Source organism: Procambarus clarkii, chromosome 2 (assembly GCF_040958095.1).
Source record: "Procambarus clarkii isolate CNS0578487 chromosome 2, FALCON_Pclarkii_2.0, whole genome shotgun sequence".
In the NCBI taxonomy this organism is placed as follows: Eukaryota; Metazoa; Arthropoda; class Malacostraca; order Decapoda; family Cambaridae; genus Procambarus; species Procambarus clarkii.
Window position 1 is genome coordinate 35603201 of NC_091151.1, and position 13104 is coordinate 35616304.

At 50.6% G+C, this 13104-nt stretch overlaps 1 protein-coding gene across 1 annotated transcript; it reads right to left on the reverse strand.

Annotated features, from left to right (window-relative positions):
• Positions 1-2619: 2619 nt before the first annotated feature.
• Positions 2620-6372, reverse strand: LOC138366214 (dentin sialophosphoprotein-like). Its single transcript, XM_069327073.1, has one exon. The coding sequence runs from the start codon at positions 6370-6372 to the stop codon at positions 2620-2622; it is 3753 nt and encodes a 1250-aa protein (XP_069183174.1).
• Positions 6373-13104: the final 6732 nt, after the last annotated feature.

Sequence of the window (13104 nt, forward strand, 5' to 3'; positions counted from 1 at the left end):
CTTTTGGGCTGGGACAAACTTGTTTGCTGCGTCCTTGCATTTTGCGTGATGTAGTCCATCATATCTTGGGCCGTCTTTTCCCTGAGCTCTGTTTCCCATGCTATATCTGTTAGGAATTTTATCATCTTCTCATAGTTTTCCTTTCGGTATGCTAACCTTTTGGTTTCGGTATCCCTCCTCGAGTTCAATAACCCTTCTTCAATCAGGTACTCAAACACCAAACACTGTGTGTGTGTGTGTGTGTGTGTGTGTGTGTGTGTGTGTGTGTGTGTGTGTGTGTGTGTGTGTGTGTGAGATACCTGGTTGATGGGGTTCTGGGAGTTCTTCTACTCCCCAAGCCCGGCCCGAGGCCAGGCTTGACTTGTGAGAGTTTGGTCCATTAGGCTGTTGCTTGGAGCGGCCCTCATACATAATGAAATGGGTAGCTTTATCATTTCATAAGAAAAAAAATAGAAAAAATATACTAATTCATGAAAACTTGGCTTATTAGGCAAATCGGGCCTTGCATAGTAGGCTGAGAAGTGCGTTCTGGCTACTAGGTGAGACATATATATATATATATATATATATATATATATATATATATATATATATATATATATATATATATATATATATATATATATATATATATATATATAATATGCGCTCACGTGGCCCCCAGAAATGAGGTGATTTGATAAAATACCATGCCCAAGATTACCATCAGAGTGCCGGCGGGATGATGAGGAATTAGCCTCGGCGACCATCATCTTTTGTCCGGTCGCGATGATCGAGTGGTTAAGGGGTCCTGAACACCAGTTGCAGAGTGCTCCTGGCAGTATAGGTTGAGTCACTTCTGGGGTGAGTTTTCAGTTGCAGTTGTGGGGCGGTGATCAATGGTGTTGTGGGTCGGTGATCGGCGGTGTTGTGGGTCGGTGATCGGCGGTGTTGTGGGTCGGAATGGTGGAATGGTGTCCAAGTGGTTGGACACCATTCCTGGCCTCTAGTCCCATCCCATATCCTTATCCTGACCCCTCCTTCTAAGTGCTATATAGTCGTAATGGCTTGGCGCTTTCCCCTCATTGATAGTTCCCTTTCAAAAAAAAAAGAGAGAGATAGTTATGGGGCGATGATCGGTGGTGTTGTGGGGCGATGATCGGTGGTGTTGTGGGTCGGTGATCGGTGATGTTGTGGGTCGGTGATCGGTGGTGTTGTGGGTCGGTGATCGGTGGTGTTGTGGGTCGGTGATCGGTGATGTTGTGGGTCGGTGATCGGTGATGTTGTGGGTCGGTGATCGGCGGTGTTGTGGGTCGGTGATCGGTGGTGTTGTGGGGCGGTGATCGGTGCTGTTGAGGGGCGGTGATCGGTAGAGTTGCGGGTCGGTGATCGGTGGTGTTGTGGGGCGGTGATCGGTGGTGTTGTGGGGCGGTGATCGGTGCTGTTGAGGGGCGGTGATCGGTGGTGTTGTGGGGCGGTGATCGGTGGTGTTGTGGGGCGGTGATCGGCGGTGTTGTGGGGCGGTGATCGGTGCTGTTGAGGGGCGGTGATCGGTGGACTTGCGTAGACAGCAGCCTCCACCCGCGGTAGACGGCGGCCTCCACCCGCGGTAGACGGCGGCCTCCACCCGCGGTAGACGGCGGCCTCCACCCGCGGTAGACGGCGGCCTCCACCCGCGGTAGACGGCGGCCTCCACCCGCGGTAGACGGCGGCCTCCACCCGCGGTAGACGGCGGCCTCCACCCGCGGTAGACGGCGGCCTCCACCCGCGGTAGACGGCGGCCTCCACCCGCGGTAGACGGCGGCCTCCACCCGCGGTAGACGGCGGCCTCCACCCGCGGTAGACGGCGGCCTCCACCCGCGGTAGACGGCGGCCTCCACCCGCGGTAGACGGCGGCCTCCACCCGCGGTAGACGGCGGCCTCCACCCGCGGTAGACGGCGGCCTCCACCCGCGGTAGACGGCGGCCTCCACCCGCGGTAGACGGCGGCCTCCACCCGCAGTAGACGGCGGCCTCCACCCGCGGTAGACGGCGGCCTCCACCCGCGGTAGACGGCGGCCTCCACCCGCGGTAGACGGCGGCCTCCACCCGCGGTAGACGGCGGCCTCCACCCGCGGTAGACGGCGGCCTCCACCCGCGGTAGACGGCGGCCTCCACCCGCGGTAGACAGCAACCTCCACCACAACCACCACCGAACACCCGCCCAACCCGGCGGTCGCCCTGTCCGCCCAGCCCGAGTTATCCTCCGCCCCTTTGCTATGAGGTCAACCCCGTACCTTTCCTCACATTTGTTTGGCCTCGTACAGAATGAGAGAGGGAGGAGGGCAGTGGAGGAGTCTGCAGCCACCTCCACTACTATGCCTCCTCTCTCACTCCATACGAGGTCAAACAGGTGAGGAAACAGCCGCCACCCGCGGTAGACAGCAGCCTCCACCCGCGGTAGACAGCGGCCGCCTCCCGCGGTAGACAGCGGCCGCCTCCCGCGGTAGACAGCGGCCGCCTCCCGCGGTAGACAGCGGCCGCCACCCGCTGTCTACCACCCACCACCCTTCAACACCTCCCCACAACACCTGGTCAGTCTCCGTGCTCAGTGTTGGGGCCTGGCTAATCAATATGCTAGTGGGCGTGAACGTACGTACGTTCACGTACGTACGACGATGTTCCCGTCGCTCTGGTTAGTCTCCACGCTCAGTGTTGGGGCCTGGTTAATGTCATCAACCAGTGTTGGGGCCTGGTTAAGGTCATCAACCAGTGTTGGGGCCTGGTTAATGTCATCAACCAGTGTTGGGGCCTGGTTAAGGTCATCAACCAGTGTTGGGGCCTGGTTAAGGTCATCAACCAGTGTTGGGGCGGAGTTATTTTGAAGTAGAGCCGAGCACTTGAGGTCCGGGTGGAGCGAACGGATTTTCTCGAGTGCTTTCTGAATGTTGCTTAAGGTCCCAGAGATTTTAACCTCATCTTCAGTGTTTTCCCGATCTGGAACTGTAATAAACACATCATATGTTTGCATTAGCCTATTTTTAGTGTTCCCTTTTGGTCCTATTATAATATGTCTTAACCTGTAGGGAATCTCAACACGTTTTGTTATCCTCTGTGTGGTTTCAGCAGCAGTGATCATCGAGGCGATTTTAGCTGTGGCTTCAGCTACGTTTTGAGCTCTACCGCTTATTTTTACACTAGTCGTCAGGTTGTCCGTTGACGTGACACGTATTTTGACATTTGTGTCTGTGGTTAAGGACTGTATTGTTTTTCCGTCCTTTCCTATTATGAACCCGGTAAATTTCGATGGGACATCAATGAATTTTGTTACAAATTTCATTGATTCTGCGGTTTTAATTATATCTGTTATATTCTGCGTCACTAGGTCAACATTTTCTGGCTTACCACAGATGGTAATACCATCCTCAGTATTTTCCTTATTAGGTATGGTAATAGTTACATCGTAATTGGCCTTTAGGAACTCAATTTGTTCTCCTTTAGGACCAATTACGATTTTTCTCATCTCTGCTGCCACGGGGAGTACAACCTTTACATTTTCTGAGCATTTTTGCTCGCTTTCCGCAATCATTTCGGCTATTTGTTTTTTAGCCTTAACAACGTTTTGGCCAGTACCTTGTATTGTGACTCCGTCGACCGTATTCTCTTTTGCTGGGACAATAATTAGTACATTATGTGTCTGCATTAGAGATTTTAGGGTCTCCCCTCCTGGACCTATGATTAGTTTTCTATGGTGGCAAGGGACGGGAATAACGTCTTCCTCCTGCCAAGTCGCCGCCACTGTCCGAACACTTGTCTCCTCAACTTTAACGCCTTTGGCATCATTGCTGGCGCCCTTCCTGGAGCCCTTGGCGTCCTTCCTGGAGCCCTTGGCGTCCTTGTTGGGGTCCTTGGCGTCCTTGCTGGAGACAGTGTCCTTGGCGTCATTGTTGGAGTCCTTGGCGTCCTTGCCAGAGGCCTTGGCGCCCTTCCTGGAGCCCTTGGCGCCCTTCCTGGAGCCCTTGGCGTCCTTGTTGGGGTCCTTGGCGTCCTTGTTGGGGTCCTTGGCGTCCTTGTTGGGGCCCTTGGCGTCCTTGTTGGGGTCCTTGGCGTCCTTGTTGGGGCCCTTGGCGTCCTTGTTGGGGTCCTTGGCGTCCTTGCTGGAGACAGTGTCCTTGGCGTATTTGTTGGGTTCCTTGGCGTCCTTGCTGGAGACAGTGTCCTTGGCGTCCTTGCTGGAGACAGTGTCCTTGGCGTCCTTGCCAGAGGCCTTGGCGCCCTTCCTGGAGCCCTTGGCGCCCTTCCTGGAGCCCTTGGCGTCCTTGTTGGGGTCCTTGGCGTTCTTGTTGGGGTCCTCGGCGTCCTTGTTGGAGTCCTCGGCGCCCTTGCCATAGGCCTTGGCGTCCTTGCTTGAGTCCTTGGCGTCCTTGCTTGAGTCCTCGGCGTCCTTGCTTGAGTCCTCGGCGTCCTTGCTTGAGTCCTCGGCGCCCTTACCATAGGCCTTGGCGTCCTTGCTGGAGCCCTTGGCGCCCTTGTTGGGCTCCTTGGCGTCCTTGCTTGAGTCCTTGGCGTCCTTGTTGGGGTCCTTGGCGTCTTTGCCAGAGGCCTTGGCGCCCTTGGCGTCCTTGTTGGGGTCCTTGGCGTCCTTGTTGGGGTCCTTGGCATTCTTGTTGTGGTCCTTGGCGTCCTTGTTGGGGTCCTTGGCGTCCTTGCTGGAGACAGTGTCCTTGGCGTCCTTGTTGGGGTCCTTGGCGTCCTTGCCACCCTTCCTGGAGCCCTTGGCGCCCTTCCTGGAGCCCTTGGCGTCCTTGTTGGGGTCCTTGGCGTCCTTGTTGGGGTCCTTGGCGTCCTTGTTGGGGTCCTCGGCGTCCTTGTTGGAGTCCTCGGCGCCCTTGCCATAGGCCTTGGCGTCCTTGCTGGAGCCCTTGGCGCCCTTGTTGGGCTCCTTGGCGTCCTTGCTTGAGTCCTTGGCGCCCTTGCTTGAGTCCTCGGCGCCCTTACCATAGGCCTTGGCGTCCTTGCTGGAGCCCTTGGCGCCCTTGTTGGGCTCCTTGGCGTCCTTGCTTGAGTCCTTGGCGCCCTTGCTTGAGTCCTCGGCGCCCTTGCTTGAGTCCTCGGCGCCCTTACCATTGGCCTTGGCGTCCTTGCTGGAGCCCTTGGCGTCCTTGTTTGGGTCCTTGGCGCCCTTGCCAGAGGCCTTGGCGCCCTTGTCAGAGGCCTTGGGGCCCTTGCTGGAGCCCTTGGCGTACATGTTGGGGTCCTTGGGGCCCTTGCTGGAGACAGTGTCCTCGGCGCCCTTGCTGGAGTCCTCGGCGTCCTTGCTGGAGTCCTCGGCGCCCTTGCTGGAGTCCTCGGCGTCCTTGCTGGAGTCCTCGGCGTCCTTGCTGGAGTCCTCGGCGCCCTTGCTGGAGTCCTCGGCGCCCTTGCTGGAGTCCTCGGCGTCCTTGCTGGAGTCCTCGGCGCCCTTGCTGGAGTCCTCGGCGCCCTTGCTGGAGTCCTCGGCGCTTTTGCTGGTGTCCTCGGCGCCCTTGCTGGAGTCCTCAGCGTCCTTGATGGAGTCCTCAGCGTCCTTGCTGGAGTCCTCGGCGCCCTTGCTGGAGTCCTCGGCGCCCTGGACAGTGTCCTTGGCGCCCTGGACAGTGTCCTTGGCGCCCTTGCTGGAGTCCTCGGCGCCCTTGCTGGAGTCCTCGGCGCCCTTGCTGGAGTCCTCGGCGCCCTTGCTGGAGTCCTCGGCGCCCTTGCTGGAGTCCTCGGCGCCCTTGCTGGAGTCCTCGGCGCCCTTGCTGGAGTCCTCGGCGCCCTTGCTGGAGTCCTCGGCGCCCTTGCTGGAGTCCTCGGCGCCCTTGCTGGAGTCCTCGGCGCCCTTGCTGGAGTCCTCGGCGCCCTTGCTGGAGTCCTCGGCGCCCTTGCTGGAGTCCTCGGCGCCCTTGCTGGAGTCCTCGGCGCCCTTGCTGGAGTCCTCGGCGCCCTTGCTGGAGTCCTCGGCGCCCTTGCTGGAGTCCTCGGCGCACTTGCTGGAGTCCTCGGCATCCTGGACAGTGTCCTTCGTGACCTGGACAGTGTCCCCGTCACCCTGGACAGTGTCCCCGTCACCCTGGACAGTGTCCCCGTCACCCTGGACAGTGTCCCCGTCACCCTGGACAGTGTCCCCGTCACCCTGGACAGTGTCCCCGTCACCCTGGACAGTGTCCCCGTCACCCTGGACAGTGTCCTTCGTGACCTGGGCAGTGTCCTTCGTGACCTGGGCAGTGTCCTTGGCGCCCTGGCGACAGCGACGACGCAGCAGATAAATAACCGCGAGGACCGCCAGGAGCAAGAGCCCTGCCATCCCTACCAGTGACAGGATGCCAGCGGCACCTCCGCCGCCCACCACAGTCACTTCGCCCAACCTGTTCACGTAATCTCTACTGTTGGACATTATTACGTATGTAAATAAATTATACTTTTTTTTGTTTTGGAAAAAATCAGGCCTATTTTTGAGACAATTTTTGGATGAAAGGGGGATGGTTTGGATACCTTGAGGTTACCTTGAGGTGCTTCCGGGGCTTAGTGTCCCGCGGCCCGGTCGTCGACCAGGCCTAAGGTGAGGTGAGGTGGATAGGTGAGGTTTCTAGTCTAGTGCTCTCTCTCTCTGTCTGTCTCTCTCTCTCTCTCTCTCTCTCTCTCTCTCTCTCTCTCTCTCTCTCTCTCTCTCTCTCTCTCTCTCTCTCTCTCTCGCTCTCTCTCTCGCTCTCTCTCTCGCTCTCTCTCTCGCTCTCTCTCTCTCTCTCTCTCTCTCTCTCTCTCTCTCTCTCTCTCTCTCTCTCTCTCTCTCTCTCTCTCTCTCTCTCTCTCTCTCTCTCTTTCTCTCTCTCTCTGTCTCTCTGTCTCTCTCTCTCTCTCTCTCTCTCTCTCTCTCTCTCTCTCTCTCTCTCTCTCTTCTCTCTTTCTTTCTTCTTTCTTTCTTTCTTTCTTTCTTTCTTTCCTTTCTTTCTTTCTTTCTTTCTTTCTTTCTTTCTTTCTTTCTTCTTTCTTTCTTTCTTTCTTTCTTTCTTTCTTTCTTTCTTTCTTTCTTTCTTTCTTTCTTTCTTTCTTTTCCAATTCCTTCCCAATATATTTTTCCAATTCCACATACATACATCACATTAACTCGATACATGTCTATGAGAACATCCATTAGGCCTATATTTTGGGCGCGAATATAAATATAGAAGTACGCAACTGGCAACGCCAGGGTCGTAGGTTCGCGTCCGAGTGGATTTTCTCACGCAACATATGTTAGACCCACTCTGGAGTATGCAGCCCCAGCACGGACTCCAGACAATAAGTACAGCAGTAAGCAATATGGGTGGTGATGGACTGAGGGGAATGAAGTAAAGTGAGAATAAACATTCCATTCACTTGGGCTGTAGGAAATTGGACCACGTGGGGGCCAGGGTTCGAGTCTGCTAGAGCCCAAGTGGATGGAACTATAGTGAGAGGCTACGAGAGCAGGACCTCAGCACCTGAGGAAGCAGAAGAGGGGGACACTCTACCAGACTACAAATCTTAAGGAAGATCCGCGAAGTTAGACATTACCTGGTATTCAAAATGGATGGCTGTGGAACGACGGGATATTGACGCCAATTGGAGGCGTAAATGACACAAATATAAACATATTTTTAAGCGTATGAGTTATACATAAATGGAACGGAATACAAATGTATATTGATTAAAGACTTTCAGTGCACAGCCTTAAAGATAACTACTGCTAATAACACGCAAGGTGTTATGGCATTAAGTACTACAAAGTTGGAAATGCAGAGCTTAAGAGCTGAAGCTCGACTCGGCATACATTTAGGCGAGTGGAAGGCGAGAATACATAGAGATGGAGTTGGGACACTTTGATATTTTCTTCTACCGTCCCCTATTCTTTCCCCTACCACGTGGAAGTGAAGCGAGAGGGAGGCTTCAGTATGGCTAGACATGGTTGTGGCTGCAGGGGCCTCCTGGCGCCCTGCTCGTCGCCCACCACGACCACAGGACAAGGGCTGTGTCCAGGCAGGACACAGATGTGGGTCGCGTCTTAGCATGCACGCTGCATGCTGGGAAATGCCTGCCCACTCCTTGCTGACCCCCAGTTACTTACCAGGGCAGTCGCAGTGGAGCAGCAGAGGTAGTAATGCTTGGGGATGGGTTGGGGAGGGGGGGGGGGGCAGTAGCAGCAGGGGCGGTTGTCCTGGGGAAGGGGTGGGGGGGGGGGTAATGGGGGAAGTGTGGGGTGGAATTTTTATCGAAATCCAATAGGTCCCGAGACCCTTTGACTCCCGGTGTCTGTTGCTGGGAGCAGAGGCAATACCCATATGTGAGGCTAGGTGCTCAATAGCTCTCCCGGGGTGATGCTAGGGTCTTAATAAATCCCCTGGGGTTATCCTAGGAGCTGAATAGTTCCCGTGATGATGCTAGGAGCTGAATATATGCTCTGGGGTGATGCTAGGAGCTGAATATATGCTCTAGGGTGATGCTAGGAGCTGAATATATGCTCTGGGGTGATGCTAGGAGCTCAATAGTTCCCGCGGTGATGCTAGGAGCTGAATATATGATCTGGGGTGATGCTAGGAGCTCAATAGTTCCCGCGGTGATGCTAGGAGCTGAATATATGCTCTGGGGTGATGCTAGGAGCTCAATAGTTCCCGTGGTGATGCTAGGAGCTGAATATATGCTCTGGGGTGATGCTAGGAGCTCAATAGTTCCCGCAGTGATGCTAGGAGCTCAATATATGCTCTGGGGTGATGCTAGGAGCTCAATAGTTCCCGCGGTAATGCTAGGAGCTGAATATATGCTCTGGGGTGATGCTAGGAGCTCAGTAGTTCCCGCGGTGATGCTAGGAGCTGAATATATGCTCTGGGGTGATGCTAGGAGCTGAATATATGCTCTGGGGTGATGCTAGGAGCTCAATAGATCACCGGGGTGATACTTTAATTCAGACAGGTAGGTACTCCAGTGTGGTGGTGGGAGCCAGTTTACTGTTTACCTGGGGATACTGAAGGGGGAAGCCCCTTTTTGAGTCGTGGCCCTCAAGTCTGATGCCCCCCACCGCGTATTGCTCTACTCGGGACGCTCTTCTTCCCTCCCCTCTTACCCCTCTACTACCTTACCCCTCCCCCCCTCCCCCTCTCTCACAGCTCCTCTACCACTCTCACTGCACCTCTTCTGTCCCCCCCATCCTCGCCGGGGGGTGAAGATCTCTCCCCAGCATCACCTGACCTTTCCAAGCCAAACGGCAGGAAATCCCAAACTGCACTACTCACCGCGCTCACAACTGGCCACACCTGTACAAGTGCACTACCTTTCATAATGCTGCATTCTACCTTTCATAATGCTGCATTCTACCTTTCATAATGCTGCATTCTACCTTTCATAATGCTGCATTCTACCTTTCATAATGCTGCATTCTACCTTTCATAATGCTGCATTCTACCTTTCATAATGCTACATTCTACCTTTCATAATGCTGCATTCTACCTTTCATAATGCTACATTCTACCTTTCATAATGCTGCATTCTACCTTTCATAATGCTGCATTCTACCTTTCATAATGCTAGATTCTACCTTTCATAATGCTACATTCTACCTTTCATAATGCTAGATTCTACCTTTCATAATGCTACATTCTACCTTTCATAATGCTGCATTCTACCTTTCATAATGCTGCATTCTACCTTTCATAATGCTGCATTCTACCTTTCATAATGCTACATTCTACCTTTCATAATGCTACATTCTACCTTTCATAATGCTACATTCTACCTTTCATAATGCTGCATTCTACCTTTCATAATGCTGCATTCTACCTTTCATAATGCTACATTCTACCTTTCATAATGCTGCATTCTACATTTCATAATGCTACATTCTACCTTTCATAATGCTGCATTCTATCTTTCATAATGCTAGATTCTACCTTTCATAATGCTACATTCTACCTTTCATAATGCTAGATTCTACCTTTCATAATGCTACATTCTACCTTTCATAGTGCTATATTCTACCTTTCATAATGCTACATTCTACCTTTCATAATGCTGCATTCTACCTTTCATAATGCTATATTCTACCTTTCATAATGCTATATTCTACTTTTCATAATGCTACATTCTACCTTTCATAATGCTACATTCTACCTTTCATAATGCTACATTCTACCTTTCATAATGCTACATTCTACCTTTCATAATGCTACATTCTACCTTTCATAGTGCTACATTCTACCTTTCATAATGCTACATTCTACCTTTCATAATGCTACATTCTACCTTTCATAATGCTACATTCTACCTTTCATAGTGCTACATTCTACCTTTCATAATGCTACATTCTACCTTTCATAATGCTACATTCTACCTTTCATAATGCTACATTCTACCTTTCATAATGCTACATTCTACCTTTCATAGTGCTATATTCTACCTTTCATAATGCTACATTCTACCTTTCATAATGCTGCATTCTACCTTTCATAATGCTACATTCTACCTTTCATAATGCTACATTCTACCTTTCATAATGCTACATTCTACCTTTCATAGTGCTATATTCTACCTTTCATAGTGCTATATTCTACCTTTCATAATGCTACATTCTACCTTTCATAATGCTGCATTCTACCTTTCATAATGCTATATTCTACCTTTCATAATGCTATAGTATACTTTTCATAATGCTACATTCTACCTTTCATAATGCTACATTCTACCTTTCATAATGCTACATTCTACCTTTCATAATGCTACATTCTACCTTTCATAGTGCTATATTCTACCTTTCATAATGCTACATTCTACCTTTCATAATGCTGCATTCTACCTTTCATAATGCTATGTTCTACCTTTCATAATGCTATATTCTACCTTTTATAATGCTACATTCTACCTTTCATAATGCTGCATTCTACCTTTCATAATGCTACATTCTACCTTTCATAATGCTACATTCTACCTTTCATAATGCTACATTCTACCTTTCATAATGCTACATTCTACCTTTCATAATGCTGCATTCTACCTTTCATAATGCTACATTCTACCTTTCATAATGCTACATTCTACCTTTCATAATGCTACATTCTACCTTTCATAATGCTACATTCTACCTTTCATAATGCTACATTCTACCTTTCATAATGCTACATTCTACCTTTCATAGTGCTACATTCTACCTTTCATAATGCTACATTCTACCTTTCATAATGCTGCATTCTACCTTTCATAATGCTATATTCTACCTTTCATAATGCTATATTCTACCTTTTATAATGCTACATTCTACCTTTCATAATGCTGCATTCTACCTTTCATAATGCTACATTCTACCTTTCATAATGCTACATTCTACCTTTCATAATGCTGCATTCTACCTTTCATAATGCTACATTCTACCTTTCATAATGCTACATTCTACCTTTCATAATGCTGCATTCTACCTTTCATAATGCTACATTCTACCTTTCATAATGCTGCATTCTACCTTTCATAATGCTACATTCTACCTTTCATAATGCTACATTCTACCTTTCATAATGCTACATTCTACCTTTTAGAATTAATGTTGGGTGAAACTATAGGCACGACGCCATTTTTCACGTCGTGCTGTATTCGTAATCCTGGGGTTCGATCCCCGGTGATAGCAGAAACAAAATGGACAGAGTTTCTTTCACCTTGATGCCGCTGTTTCCTAGTAGTAAATAGGTACCTGGGAGTTAGACAGCTGTCATGGGCTGTTTCCTTGCTGTGTGTATGTGTGTGTGTGTGTGTGTTTGGGGGGGGAGAATAGTTGCTAGTAACAGTTGATTGACAGTTGAGAGGCGGACCGAAAGAGCAGAACTCAACTCCGCAAGCACAACTAGGCGAATACACATACATACATACATACATACACACATACATACATACATACATACATACATACATACATACATACATACATACATACATACACACATACACACATACACACATACATACATAATATGTATGTATGTATGTATGGTAGAACCACCTACCGCGAGCGGCTGGTAGAGCCAGTCGCTCTACCTACTGAGCCCATAAATGCCCTTTAAAGGAAGTATGGACTATATGGCGGTTAGCAACGTTATATGCCTATAGGACGTGGACCACCTAACACGTAGATGCCGAAGTGGCACCCCCAGGGAAGGCCTAACGCTGGAGTCGGGAAGCATGTAGGCGAGTACGAAGTGGAACTGTTTGGGCAATCCAGGGGAAATGCCACACTTGGCCCTAGTGTGTGTATCACTGGAAGTGACCAGGTTTCGTCTCAAGAAGGCACGAGTGAGGCCTGGTCTTCACCCCCATCTTTGATATTTGTATATATGACCCTTGGGTGCTGCTTCCTTGGTGGTGGTGTTTCAGAGTCAGCTTCTCGGAACCAAAAGTTGCAAGTAGCACGGGCTAAGGTGAGCCCGTAGTGGACTTTCCTGGCAGAGGAGCGGGGCTGTAACTGTGGGGTGCTTCTCGAAGTGGCGGACAGTTATGGAAATTTAGGTGAATTGCGTCATAACTCTATCCTTCCGTCCGCCCTCCTACCGATCAGTTGGTAGGTCTTTCTGTCCACACATCCGGTCATTCTATTCTCTCCGTCCACTGTGCTACTGAACATGCAGCTGGGGGCGCCTCTCTCCGTCTACAAATCCGATCTCTCTGTCCATTACTGTGCCTTCTGGCCTCTACAACACCGCGTAAACATACGCTGTATACTGTAACATATATTCTAGAAAAATTAACGCCACAGTTTAACATTAACAAGTTATTTTTAATTCTGTATTGGCAGTAACAAAAAAAAAAATCCATTGCAACACCTGTCTGTTTTTGTGTTCATTTTGTCTTTAACTGTTTTATTTGTAAAGGTTGAGATGCGGTGAAGGGCCGCAGCTTGGGTACACAAGACGGGGCTGGTGGCCGCGCTCTCCCTCTCGCTTAGTCACTTGCACCATACGCACGTGTGCCGGCCACACCTGTTGCCCTCCCGCTCTAATGTTAATTGTCAATAATCATATTGACCAATGCTGCTGCTGGTCGGTGGTGGTGATGCTGCGGGTGTGGTGGTGGTGGTGGTGATGCTGCGGGTGTGGTGGTGGTGGTGGTGATGCTGCGGGTGTGGTGGTGGTGGTGGTGA